The sequence below is a fragment of the Hemitrygon akajei genome, chromosome 8 (assembly GCF_048418815.1).
Source record: "Hemitrygon akajei chromosome 8, sHemAka1.3, whole genome shotgun sequence".
Taxonomy (NCBI): domain Eukaryota; kingdom Metazoa; phylum Chordata; class Chondrichthyes; order Myliobatiformes; family Dasyatidae; genus Hemitrygon; species Hemitrygon akajei.
The window spans coordinates 6,437,950-6,451,749 of NC_133131.1; the positions used below are offsets into that span (position 1 = coordinate 6,437,950).

A 13,800-nucleotide genomic window follows, 5' to 3' on the forward strand; every position below is an offset into this window, starting at 1 on the left:
ACTGGAAAATTGCAAATGTCACTCCACTCTTCAAGCAGTGACAGAGACAGAAGAAAAGAAACTATAGGCCAGTTAGTCTGACCTCAGTGGTTAAGAAGATGTTGGAGTCAATTATTAAGGATGACATCTCAAGGTACTTGGAGGAATGTGATAAAATAGGCTGTAGTCAGTATAGTTTCCTTAAGGCAAAATATTCGGTGACAAGTCTGTTGGAATTCTTTGAAGAAATAACCAGCAGGATAGGCAAAGGAGACTTGGTTGATATTGTGTACTTGGATTTTCAGAAGCCCTTTGACAAGGTGCCACAGATGAGGCTGCTTAACAAGCTATGAGCCCATGGTATTACAGAAAAGATTCTAGCACAGATAAAACAGTGGCTTATTGGCAGGAGGCAAAGAGTGGGAATAAAAGGGGCCTTTTCTGGCTGGCTGCAGTGATCAGTGGTGTTCCACAGGGGTCTGTGTTGAGGCCGCTTCTTTTTACGTTATATGTTAATGATTTGGATGATGTGATTGATGGCTTTGTTGCAAAGTTTGCAGACAATATGAAGATAGGTGGAAGGGCAGGTTGTTTTGAGGAAGTAGAGAGGCTATAGAAGGACAAACAGATTAGGAAAATGGGCAAAGAAATGGCAGATGGAATACAGTGTTGGGAAGGGTATAGTTCTGCACTTTGATAGAAGAAATGAAAGGGTTGACTATTTTGTAAATGGAGGGAAGATACAAATAAACTGAGGTGCAAAGGGAATTGGAGTCCGCGTGCAAGATTCCCTAAAGGTTAATTTGCAGGTTGAGTCTGTGGTGAGGAACTCAAGTGGAATGTTAGCATTCATTTCAAGAGGACTAGAATATAAAAGCCAGAATGCAATGTTGAGACTTTACAAGTGAGGGTGAAGCCTCACTCGGAGTATTGTGAGTGGTTTAGGCTCCTTATCCTAGAAAGGATGTGCTGAAACTGGAGAGGGTTCAAAGGAGGTTCACGAAAATGATTCCAGGATTGAATAGCTTGTCATATGAAGAGCGTTCAAAGGCTCTGGGTTTGTATTCATTGGCATTCAGAAGAATGAGGGGTGAAACCTATCCAATGGTGAGAAGTTTTGATAGAGTGGATGTGGAGCAGATGTTTCCTATGGTGTAAGAGTCTAAAACCAGGGGACAGAGTCTCAGAATAGGGGAGTTTCCTTTTACAAGGGAGATGAGGAGGAAGTTCTTGAGCCTGAGATTGGTGAATCTGTGGAATTTGATGCCACAGTCAGCTGTGAAGGCCAAGCCTTTATGTATATTTAAGGCAGAGGTTAACAGATTCTTGATTGGTCAGGGCATGATGGGATATGGGGAGAAGGCAGGAGATTTGGACTGACAGGAAAATTGGATCAGCCATGATGAAATAGCAAAGCAAACGAAATGGGCCAAATGGCTTAATTCTGCTCCTATATCTTATGGTCTTAAGTGTGGGATTGGGTAATGATCAGGAGTTGGGGCCTCATTAATGCATCAGTAATCACCACACAGAGGGCAACCACCAATGGACTTAGGGACCATAAGGAGGGGTGAAACTCAGGGGCTATTCGACTGGCATACAATGCCAAGTTTTTCCACGTTGGCAAACTCAGCCTTCGGAATTGCCATCTTTTTTGTGTTCAGCCTTCGTGCAGAGACTCTGGCAGGCCCGTTATAGAAATGTGATGCTTGACCCCGTGTTTTGTGATTGTAGTGGAGAATGTGGGCTTGGTGAGGTTTGGGAATTTGCCCAGCAGTCAAGTAAACTCACATGTGGTGCTGCATGCACTTGCCAGGGAACCTACTGGAGGAGCAAGGTAATGACTTGACATCCACAAGCTAGCAGTTCTTAAGATCGACTAACAGTCCTTGGGCACACAGGAAATCTGCACTAAGCTGAGGTCTAGCCATTTTGGCCAGGACGAAGTCCCATGTGTAACATCACTCACTGAAGCAGAGTGTCACCCACCGTGTCCCATAAGTCAGGATTTTGCTGCCGTTGGTGGCCTCCAGTGAGGTTTCATTGCTCTATGCCTTCACATCAACAAATGATGCTGGCAGCACGCTCACTTGAGCACCCGTGTCGCACAGGAAACGTCGCCCTGAAAGGGAGTCTGCACTGAACAGTAGGTGACCATTGTGTTCACTGCCACTATCGGAGCTACAAGGCAGTTGCCAGTTCCTAGTGTTCTTACCAAAGTGAGCATGGTAAAAACTCAGGCCCAGTGTTATCTGTTTCGCAACCATGGGCGTCCTTTTGTTGGGAGCCTTGCTGACCGGGTTTATTGAGTTAGAGAAAGGAGGAATGATATACCGCTGCCTAGCTGAGTGCAGACTATCAGCCATTTTAGCAAGCTCCCTGTAGTCCCTCAGAGGTGCATTTGTGTGGGCTATGCAAACTTGATCAGGCATTTGTTGCATGAAGAGTTCCTCAAAAATAAAACAAGGATGCTGATGTCCCAGAAGAAACAGCATGTGGTCCATTAGCTCTGAAGGCCTAGCGTTGCTGAGACCATGTAAGGAGAGCAACTGTTGGGTGTGCTCAGGCTCTGTTAGCCCAAAAGTCTGTAAAAGGTGAGTTTTCAGCGTTTGGTATTTCTTGTGTTCAGGTGGGTGTTCAAACAGACTCACCACTCTTGCAGAGCGATACTTGGTGCCGTCGGCAGTGATTTCTCGCAGAGCAAACTCGGCCTCAGCTTGTACAAACCAAGCGATGGCATTTTGCTCCCAAAACTCCGGCTGTTTCAAAGCGACTGCATTGGCCAACATTTTCAATAACTCTTGAGTCGTTCTAGTGCATTGGGGAAACCAATGTAGGTTTTCACAAATAAAGTGATGTGAGGTGTTTTATGTTTAATGAAACACATAACATATTTTGTTGAACTCCAAACCCAAACACAGAAGCACGCTGAAAATCTTTACATAATAACATCATCACATCAGACCAGCCTCTTAAAGTGAAACCCCAACTCAATGTCAGTGATTGTGAATTATGTACATTTCCCCCAATTACGCTACCCTACAAGATAACTAAAACCTTCAAAAGGCCTTCAACAAAATGTTAGTCTTTTCCAATTAATTTATTGATTCAATTTTTTTTCTGGGAATTTTTAAGATAATATATTTGAGCTGATTTGTTATATTTTTGTTCTTGGATTGCAAGATGTATAAGAATACCACATTAGGAGTGCCTTACTATTATGCTGCCACACAGCTAGATTGATCTTGAAGTAGGTTAAAAGGTCGACACGACATCCTGGGCTGAAGGGCCTGTACAGTGCTGTGTGTTCTATATTCTGTGTCTAGGCATGGTAGAACAGAACTTAAACTTGGGCTAGAGTGATATTTGGGTCAGATGAGGATTTATTTGAAGTTAACTCCATTAAACATCAGTTGATAGGTTGGAGGGAGTATGTTTTACTCCTGGCTAAGCAGCTTACAGAATTAATTATCTTGATCGGTAACGGAAGGGGATTAAGACTGTCGAAAGTTCTACATTTGATCCCCAGAGGAGGGCTGGGAAGTGCTGGATACATTTTCCTGATGCAGTCCCACACTTTGTGGGTGTCATTTACCAGGAAAAGTTCTGTCTGGCTCTGGAGTCGGAGACAAGGCTTCCCAGGAAGGAAACTAGCTTTTCTATTACTGAGGATGGAGGAGTGGAGGAGGGGAGCATCATTACTGCAGGCTCAGATGGAAGCAGCGCTCACCACATGGATAATAACACTTTTGTTACCAATGAGAATCCCCCCAAAAGAAGAATGTAATGTAGTGCTTAACTCTTTGACTTCCATTGCTGACATCTATTGTGAGTTGGAAAAAATACTGTATGCACTGGCCACCCACCCTGGACATTTGCCCTTCTCCCCTCTTCCGTTGGGAAGAAGATACAAAAGCCTGAAAGCACTGTGGCTAGACTCAAGGACAGATTCTACCCTGCTGTTATAAATCTATTAAATAAGTTCCTAGTATGATAAATTGGAAGCATGACCATTTTCATCCTTCTACAAGGACAGACAGACAGCTGATAATCTGAACATGAGATCCTCACTGCCAACTTCCAGTTGCCTCAATGGACGTTTCAAATATTTGCCCAAACTATGAGGAAGAAAAGCACAGAGGATGAAGACAGCAAGCTCTCAACAGATACTCTCAGATCTTGTTAACAGATGTGAGGGGTCCAGTTACTTTGGTGTCTTCTCACCATTGGGTTAGGGGAATGATTCAGGATGAGTGCCAATGGGGGGGGGGGGGGGTTGGAAGTATGGTGGTTGGGGAGGGGTGAGGCAGTGGTAATTGGAAAAGCTGTAACAAAGCCTGAAAGCACGTGAGGCTCACAAGCAAAGGCATGAACTTGGGAACTGGTGCCCTGTCAGAAATTGGAAAATAATTCACTTTTCAGCCTTACAGATGGCCACAGAGCACAAAAAGCACCTTGTCTACACACTTGACACCAGGTTAACATGGCTGCAGACGACACCTCCTCACGTCTAGAGACTTCACTTCTTGTGTTTGTGCTAGTGATAGTGAGGCTGGATTTGAAAAATTAACATCGGACAAGACCAAGAACTCCCATTGAACTGGTATTGTTTGTTATTACAAGAACTGCCTCTGGTGGACTCTAATCCAGCACTTCAAAGTGAATGGTCTTCACTGTATACACAGCAGCAGAAGGACTGGTGGAAGACATGATAAGGGGACGCAGAGACCTAAAACATTTATACACTTAAGAGAGGAGCAGCCTCTGTCAGGCACCCCTGTCTTTGATCTTGTCTAAAGCATTTTTTAAAGTAAAAATCTATCACAAAGCACTAAAAGTAAAGCAGCTCTAAGAGCAACCAGAGCAATGCCATAAAATAACACAGCTTTTAAAAGCAATGAGTTAACTTATCCAAAAGGTGCCTATTCCACTCTACTGTGTGATTTGTGTAGCTAAATAATGATAAATACTCAGCAATGTAATTCAAATATTCCTTCCTCTTCAGTGGCCAGCATGCTTGGCTCTGTTGGGGGTCCTCAGTTCAAGTTCTGTTCCAGAGACCAGACTTTCAGAACGCAAACCTGACATTCCCAGCCCATGCCAAGGGAGAGCTGCATAATCAGAGATGACAAATTTTGGATGAGATTTTAAACAACTATGTCTGGATTCTGATTTAATTGTAAGAGATATTATTTCAATTCCAGGTTACGTTATATATCATTTTGTCAACACGACTGAGATGTATTATCCAGCCATAATCACATTGTTATTTATGGGAGCTTGCTGTTAAGCAAATTCTCTGCTATGCTTGCTGTATTACAGGAGAGATTTTTCTTGAAAAAGTACTTCATTTTCTATAAAATCACTTTGAAAATCTGAATTTGTGAAGGCTCTAAATGAGATGGTCTTCTTCGAATATCTAACTGGCCATTGGTAGATGGATGCTAGTGGAGTGATAGAGCCATGGAGAAAATTGGCACAGAATTAGGCAGCTCAGCCAATTTAGTCCATGCTGAACTATTATTCTGCCCTGTCCCATCAACCCACACCTGGATCTTAGCTCTCTGTGCTCCTCCCATCCATGTCCAAATTTCTCTTAAATTGAGCCCACATCCACCCCTTCCACTGGCAGCAAGCTCCACACTCTCACCATCCTCCGAGTAAAGAAGCTCACCCTCATGTTCCCCTTAAACATTACACTTTTTACCCTTAACCCATGACCTCTACTTCTAGTCTCACCCAACCTCAGGGAAAAAAGTCGGTTTGTATTTACCCTATTATTACTCCTCATAATTTTGTATACCACTGTCATTCTTCCACATTCTGGAGAATGAAGTCATAAACTATTCAATCTTCCCCTATAACTTAGGTTCCTGAGTCTCAGCAACAACTTTGTAAATTTTTGCTGCACTCTTTCAATTTTTCAACTGGTACCTTCCCTGTAGGTAGGTGACCAGAGCTGCACACAATACTCCAGATTAGTCCTCACCAACATCTTACAGAACCTCAGTATAACATTCCAACTCCTGTAGTCAATACATTGATATCTTTAGCAAATTACCGTTCATGTGTACAAGAAACAGAATGTCCTAGAGCACACTAACTTTTGTTCTGAATGTTTCCCTAGGATTAGAATAACATCTAAAAATTAAAGATTAGCTTTATTTGTGACATGTACATTGAGTTACTGAAACATGTAGTGAAATGCTATTGTGAGAGTCAAATCAAATCAGCGAGGATCATGCTGGACACTCGCAAGTTTTTGCCATACTTCTGATGCCAACATAGCATGTCCACAACTCACTAACACTAACCGTATGTCTTTGGAATGTGAAAGGGAAACGGAAGTACCTGGAGGATGTAAACACTCCTTACAGAGAGTGCCAGAATTGAAGTTGGATCACTGGCAGTGTAAAAGCAGTATGCTACCATCTTCAGCTTTTTCTGATCCTGTGTAATGCCACCTCCGTATCAGACAGTGATGCAACCAATCAGAATGCTGTCCATGGTACATCTGCAGAAATTTGCGAGGGACTTTGGTGACATACCAGGAGACTGCAGATACTGGAAATTTGAAGCAACACACAAAGGAGCTGGAGGAACTCAGCAGGTCAGGCAGCATCAAAGGGTGGAAATGGACAGTGAAAGTTCAAAATACATTTATTACCAAAGTACATACTATACATGTCACCATATACAACCCCGACATTCATTTTCTTGTCAATGAATCAATTAAAGATTGTACCCAACAGGACGGACAACAACCAATGTACAAAGAAGAAAAAATAAATAAATAAGCAATAAATATTGAGAACATGAGATGAAGAGTCCTTGAAGGTGAGAACATAAGTTGTGGGAACAGTTTAGTGATGGGATGAGTGAAGTTATCCCCTCTGGTTCAACAGCCTGATGGTTGAGGAGTAATAACTGTTCCTGACCTGGTGATGCAGGATCTGAGGCTCCTGTACCTTCTTCCTGATCACAGCAGTGAGAAGAGAGCATGACCTGGATGGTGAGGGTCCTTGATGCTGTTTTCCTGTGTTAACACTCAGTATAGATATGCTCAAAGGTGAGGAGGGAGGGTTTTGCCTGTGATGGACTGGGCCGTATCCACTAGGCTTTTCCGTACAAGGGCATTGATGCTTCCGTATCAGGCCATGATACAACCAAGTTGAGCTCTTCAAGAGGACTGGGATGATGCCTCACCCACTGAGTTCCTTTGTGTCTTGCCTGCAGACAAAATGTAGGATGGTTTAATAATGAGGGAGTTCGGCAATGTTTTAGATTTTGCTACAGAGGCTAAAATTAAAGTTTCCAAAGAATACTTTCAAAATTCAAAGTTCAAAGTAAATTTATTATCAAAGTATGTACACAAAGTTCGTGGGCGTTCACAGTAGATACAAAGAAGCACAACTCAATCAATGAAAAACTACACACTAACAAAGATGGACAAATAGCCAATGTGCAGAAGGAGACAAACTGTGCAATTGCAAAGCTAAATAAACAAACAATATATAATACTGAGAACATGAATTGTAGAGACCCTGAAAGTGAGTCTGTAGGTTGTGACTCAGTTCAGTGCTGAGGTGAGTGAAGTTATCCACACAGTTCAGGAACACAATGGTTGAGGGGTAGTAATTGTTCCTGAACCTGGTGGTGTGGGAACTGAGGCTCCTGTAACTCCTTCCTTAAGAGTATTAGCGGGGTGGGTGCAGGGTGGGGAGGCTGCTGGAGGTGCTGGCTGTAGAGGTGTCATATTTTCTTGGGGTGTTGTGCAGTAATGGGAAACGGTATTAGAAGCTCAGAAGATGTGGGCAGGAAATGGGGTTTATAATGTGTGGCCAGTCTCCTGCCAGGTTTACACCCCAAACAAAATGCAATTCTGTATCTTTAGATGTACTTCTGCACTCCTTCAGTGACTACTGCACTGATGTGTGGTCACTTGGTGCTGTTCTTCTTAGTGCGATGAACGTGAAAACTAACATTTCCTAGAGTCGAACAAGCTAGCCTGGATTTCTGGGTGAAATCCCACCGCTTGGAAAAATCAACCTGGCAATGCTGTTGTGAAAGACACATGATTAGATGTAACGTTTTCATCTCAGTTGATATTTGCTTCCCATAATCTTGTTTCTCTACTAGTAGCAACAGGAGAACTCCAGCCAAGTTGTAATTGAATTGTTAATTTGGAGAAGTGTAACTAGATCAATGGCTTTCAATTTGGGAAGAACAAAATCTCATCTATAAGTGGAATAAAGATCAGAATTTAGCTGGGTCATAGAGCACGTTATCAGACGGTTGGTTATCTCTGTCCATCCGAATCATCAGGTCATAGAGTCATAAAGCATGGAAGCAGGCCACTCAGCCCATCTCGCTCATGCCGACTATGTTGGCCCAGTGAACGAATCTCATCTACCTACATTTGGCCCATAGCCTCGAACCCTCTTTTATTGTTTTTAAACGTTTAAACGTTTTAAACGTTGTTATTGTACCCAACTCAACCGTTATTCCTGGCAGCTCATTGCAAATACACCCTTAGCGTGAAGAAGATGCCCCTGATGTCCCTTTTAAATCTCTGGCCTCTGATCTTAAACTTATGTCCTCTTGCTTTTAGAACCCCTTGTTTGGAAAAAGACTCGGCATTTCCAAAATGCATCACCTCGTAGTTGCTGGGATTAAATTTAATTTGCCATTACGGAGCAGACTCGACAGACTGAAAGGCCTAATTCTGGTCCTATGTATATTCTTATGATCAAATTTTCCATCTGATCAATAACCAAATTCTTTACATACAGCGGTAGGAAATTGAACTCCATTTGGTGATCACTGGTGCCATAACCGTTGTGCTACCATGGTCACCCATGTAGAGATACCACTGGATGTCAGAATGCAAGGTTGTTATTCTCATTTTCACTCATATTGGTTGCACTCTCTATGATTTTCTTCTCATATTGCTGTAACCTCTTATAACATTCATTGGACAGGTCAATGGTGCATCAGTTTAGTATCAGATACAGTCAGGACATTTCATTGACACTGACAGGCTACGGTGGTTGAACATTGACCATCAGAATATTACAGTGACACAGGTAGGTAGTGAGGGATAAACACTGACAGGTGATAATGGTCAAAAACTACTACTGACAGTGGAAAAACTCCAGTCACATTGGCGGGTGGTGACGGTTGGAACAACACAATTGGCATCTATGGAGGTGACAATGGGAATAAATGCATTGGCTGATGACAGTCGAACATCATTGATACCAGTGGTATACCAGCATTGACTCCCCACTCTGGTGGGTGGTGACAGTCAGATTAACAGCATTTGCACTGGTGTACGGTGACAGAACAGCTTCATTGAGAGCAGAGAGTGGTGACAGTCAGAAAATGGGCTCTGATACTTACAGGCAGTTTACTCTAAAACACATTTGTCAGGACTAAACAGTGAAAGGGTGAAAGATTGTGGGATGTTTTGCAGAGTGACCTGCTGCATGCATACATGCGACTCATCAAGAACAGTGGTGAGGAGGGGGACAACTCCAATGTTATGAAAACATTTAACAGCAACTTATCTCTGGTGTTCTGTCATACAACAATCCCCGTATCAAAATAATCAACTGTTCAGTGAAAACACATTGTGAAAAGAAGAAATGGAGGGTGTTTGAAACAACCACATAAAACATTTTTATTAATTGCATTCCCCACATATAAGCTGAAACATTTCAAACATGTCGTATACAATGACAAGGTCCAGAAAAATCGCAGCAGGTCTCAGACAGTTAAAAATCCCATGAGGACATTAATAAAAATCTGAAAATGAAAACCAGGGATCAGGAGGTCAGTTGGGCAGCAAGTTCTCCTCCTCAAGCTTGAAAAACATTGCCATTCTGGTAAAGCTCTGATACGTTCAGCTACTTTAGTGGACTATAATTCTGCTACTTGAGTTCTGTGTGAACCCACTTAAGAATGTCCAGATATGTCAACAATATGAATTTCACATGTCTCGACTCTTTTTATGGCCATTAAAAAAGCACTTAAAATTTATAAGGCCAGGCTACTTTAGCTGCTAACTTCAGGCATGTGGGCTGAGCAACAAATTATTTTCCAGAAGCCAAGGGTAATAAATCCTGGTCAGGATGACGCCCTCTCTGATGATCCATCTCATTAACTGCCCCCACTCGTGGCCTCCCCTTCGTCTTCTTCCCATCCCCACCTCCTCTGCCTCACCACCTTCTGCTTCACTTTATAAATCCTGCACCCATTCAAGTTCTTTCTTTCCTTGACCTTTTGTAATCCCCTGGCTTCAATTCTGCACTTGCTTCCTCGAGCTCTTCTGCTTCTGAGTCAGGCGTTGTATTCCTCATCCTGCATCACAAGATGTGAGCACATATTTAGGAACGGCTTCGCAGCACCAGTGCTGAGGGAGCACAGCAACACTGCTGATGCAGTTCTTGGAGAAGATATTAGCTTCTCCACTTGCATGGAAGGTCCCACGGCATCTTTCCAAAGCACAAGGGCTTCTCCCCAAGGTCCTGGTCAGTATTTATCACGTGACCACCATCACTTTCATAACAAGCTTCATAGTTTGTGGAATCTTGTTATGTGCAAATTAGTTGCTACATTTCCTGCATCAGTCATTGGACTCCAAAATACGTAACTAACTACTAGATGCCAGGGGTGGTGGTAGATGGAGATATATTAAAGACATTTGAGAAACTCTTAGATGGGCACATAAATGATCAAAAAATGGAGGGCGTTGTAGGGGGGAAGGGTTAAATTGATCTTAGAGTAGGCTAAAAGATTGGCACAACATCATGGGCTGATGGCCTGTACTGTACTGTAATGTTCTATGATCTTTGAATATCCAGGGATTCTCAAAAATTATGTTTTTCTTTCTGGACAGTCATTTCTTTCAGCCATTTGCTCATTTTCAAAGTGCTGCCTTCTTGTTCAAGAATGACTTCAGCCCTGTGACTGAATCTGCTATTTGCAGGAACTCTGAAAACATTTGACCACGAGAGGGTCACTAATGGACACTAATGCTGCAAATGCTTGTTACCTGTCAGATACCGCTGAAGGACAAACAGGAACGTAAACTTTTAGAGATACAAGTCTAAATAAAATGCCACATCTCATACCCTCCGTGAGCCACAATTAATTGTGGAGGAAACCACAAGAGATTATTTTACTGTGAGAGATGACCTGATTGTTTGAATGGGTTAAATATCTCAACAAAACTGAATGTGAAAAATTATCATTAAGTGTTTAACAATTAACATCACTCAAATCATTTAGTTTTATTTATTTAGAGATACAGCATGGTAACAGGCCCTTCCAGCTCAATGAACCTGTGCCACTCAATTACACCCATGTGACCAATTAGCCTACTAACCCGTACGGCTTTGGAATGTGGAAGGAAATCGGAATATCCAGAGGAAACTCATGTGGTCACAGGGAGAACGTACAAACTCTTTACAGACAGCTGTGGAACTGAAATTGAGTTGCAGGCACTGTAATAGCATTATGCTACAGTGCTACCCCAGATTTAGGATAAATTTAAGATGGGATATAAGAAGAGAATCGCTACTATAGTCAGTCCTTAAACCTGTTCTGCGAATATAATAGATCGTGATTGATCTGTGATTTCTTAATCTGTATTTGCCCTCTTTGGTTACATAATTCTTAATATCCTTATTTAACAAATCAATTCAATCCATTCTTTATATTTTTAAAGTGAACCCTCCAACTGCTAATTGGGGAAGAGAGATCCACACTTTACATCTCTCTGTGTGAAGATATTACCTGATCTTAGCTTTAAGGTGATTCCCTCTCCCCACTTGTTTTGGACTCCTTCCCAGGGAAAATAATTTCTCTCTACCCACCCTGTAAACACATAATTGAGTTAAGCAGTGCTATTACAGAAAGTCTTCTAAATTTAACAGAATGAATTGTTAGGGTATACAAGTTATCCTCAAAATACACTCGGGGGCACTAAGTGTATGTTCATGGCTTTCTGCAGCTATAGTCTATCTATTTCAAGGTTTGATGTGTTGTTCATTCACAGGTGCTCTTCTGCACACCACTGCTGTAACATGTGGTTATTTGAGTTACTGTTGCATTACTGTCAGCTTGAACCCGTCCGGCCATTCTCCTCTGACCTCTCTCATTAACAAGGCATTTCCTCCTGCAGAACCGCTGCTCACTGGATTTTTTTTAATTTTTCACACCATTCTCTGCAAACTCTAGAGATGTTGTGAGTGAAAATTCCAGGAGATCATCAGTTTCTGAGTTACTCAATCCACCCCATCTGGCACCAACAATCACTCATAGTCAAAGTCATTCAGATCCCATTTCTTCCCTATTCTGATGCTTGGTCTGAACAACAAATTATCCTCTTGACCATGCTGTTGCATGGGTGGTTGATTAGATATTTGCATTAACAAACAGATATACCTAATAAACTGGCCACTGAGTGTATAACAGCTTATTTCTTTCATAGCGTTGTTACGAACCCCGTAACTGGGTCACTTACCAGCAAAGATAGAGAGGTCCGTTGAAGTCTGATGGTACTATTTTTAACAGTATTTATTGATAAAAATACACAAAAATAATATCAATGCAACCATACAGATAATATACGTCGTCAATACTAAATCTAAAAGCGCGGGTATAATAATAATCAATAAGAAATAACTCTATCGTTGTCTAGGGGATAATGTATTGTCCGATGGAAATATAAAAGTCACTCAAGTTCATTCAAGCTGCAGGCTGCAGCCTTTGGTTGGGGTCAAGAGAGAGAGTTTAAAACTTGCCCGTTCCTTTTATGATGTCAATCCTTCGAAAGTCGTTAGGGCTGATTTCTCCTTTGGTTTAGCTAAAGCCGTTCTTCCATGGTAAGGCCCACCAATTCCGAGGCAAATGGAAAAGGATGCACTTGGGCTTTCCACCGGCTTTCGCTATTTCGCTGTTACAGGATTTCTAACGTTTCTTCTGGTGCGTCTCAAGGGGCCGTTCCCCAGACCCTCTTTTATCCCCACTCACGGGGTCTCAGATGTCAATCAGGGTGGAATGATGCCATCCCCCAACCAGCCCACGTTTGCCTGAGGGCTTCCACGAAGCACAGTACTCAATACACAATTCCGTCTCCAAGAGACAATGGCCGCTTCCCGTTGCTTTGTATTGCTGAGGGCCAGGACATTTCAAACCCCTTTGTGGATTCTGCATGTCTTTCTCTCATTTCCTGGGTCTCCTGACCCGAATCAATAGTGATCCTGCGATTCTCAAAAAGGAGGGGGCCACTCTGCACCCCTCGGCCCCTCAGAGTTGGGCACAGGCGTAACAGCATCAATTATAAATCTTTTTAAAAATTTATCCTCGGGATGTGAATGGGACTAGCAAGGCCAATGTTTACTACTGATCCCTAATTACCCTTGAGGAGGTGTGATGAACTGTCTTCTTGAAGTGATACAGTGGTGTGGTAAAAAAGATATTGCACAGTGAATTTGGAAAGTTTGACCTAGCAGCAATGAATAAGCTGTTTCGGCACATTGGGATAGATGCTCTAGCATCATTTAGTAACTTCCCTGTTTCTGCCTCTCTTCAGGCGAATGTTTCCAAGTTACAAGGTGAAAGTTACAGGGATGAATCCGAAAACCAAGTACATTCTGCTGATCGACATTGTTCCTGCAGATGACCATCGTTATAAGTTCTGTGATAACAAATGGTAAGTGTATGAAACTTCAGGCGTCCAGTTCATTATGTACCAATAGGCACCTAGTATAGGGACAGGCTCTCCATTCCGGTTTGTGGGCCGGGGAAGCCGTG

General features: G+C 42.4%; 1 protein-coding gene across 1 annotated transcript in view; it reads left to right on the top strand.

Moving 5' to 3' along the window:
* Window positions 1-13,800, top strand: part of tbx4 (T-box transcription factor 4) — an 89,840-nt gene that overhangs the window by 36,468 nt on the left and 39,572 nt on the right. The window contains exon 3 of the mRNA XM_073052897.1: window positions 13,580-13,699. Within this exon, the coding sequence (XP_072908998.1) occupies window positions 13,580-13,699 (120 nt within the window). The remainder of the gene's footprint in view (window positions 1-13,579; window positions 13,700-13,800) is intronic.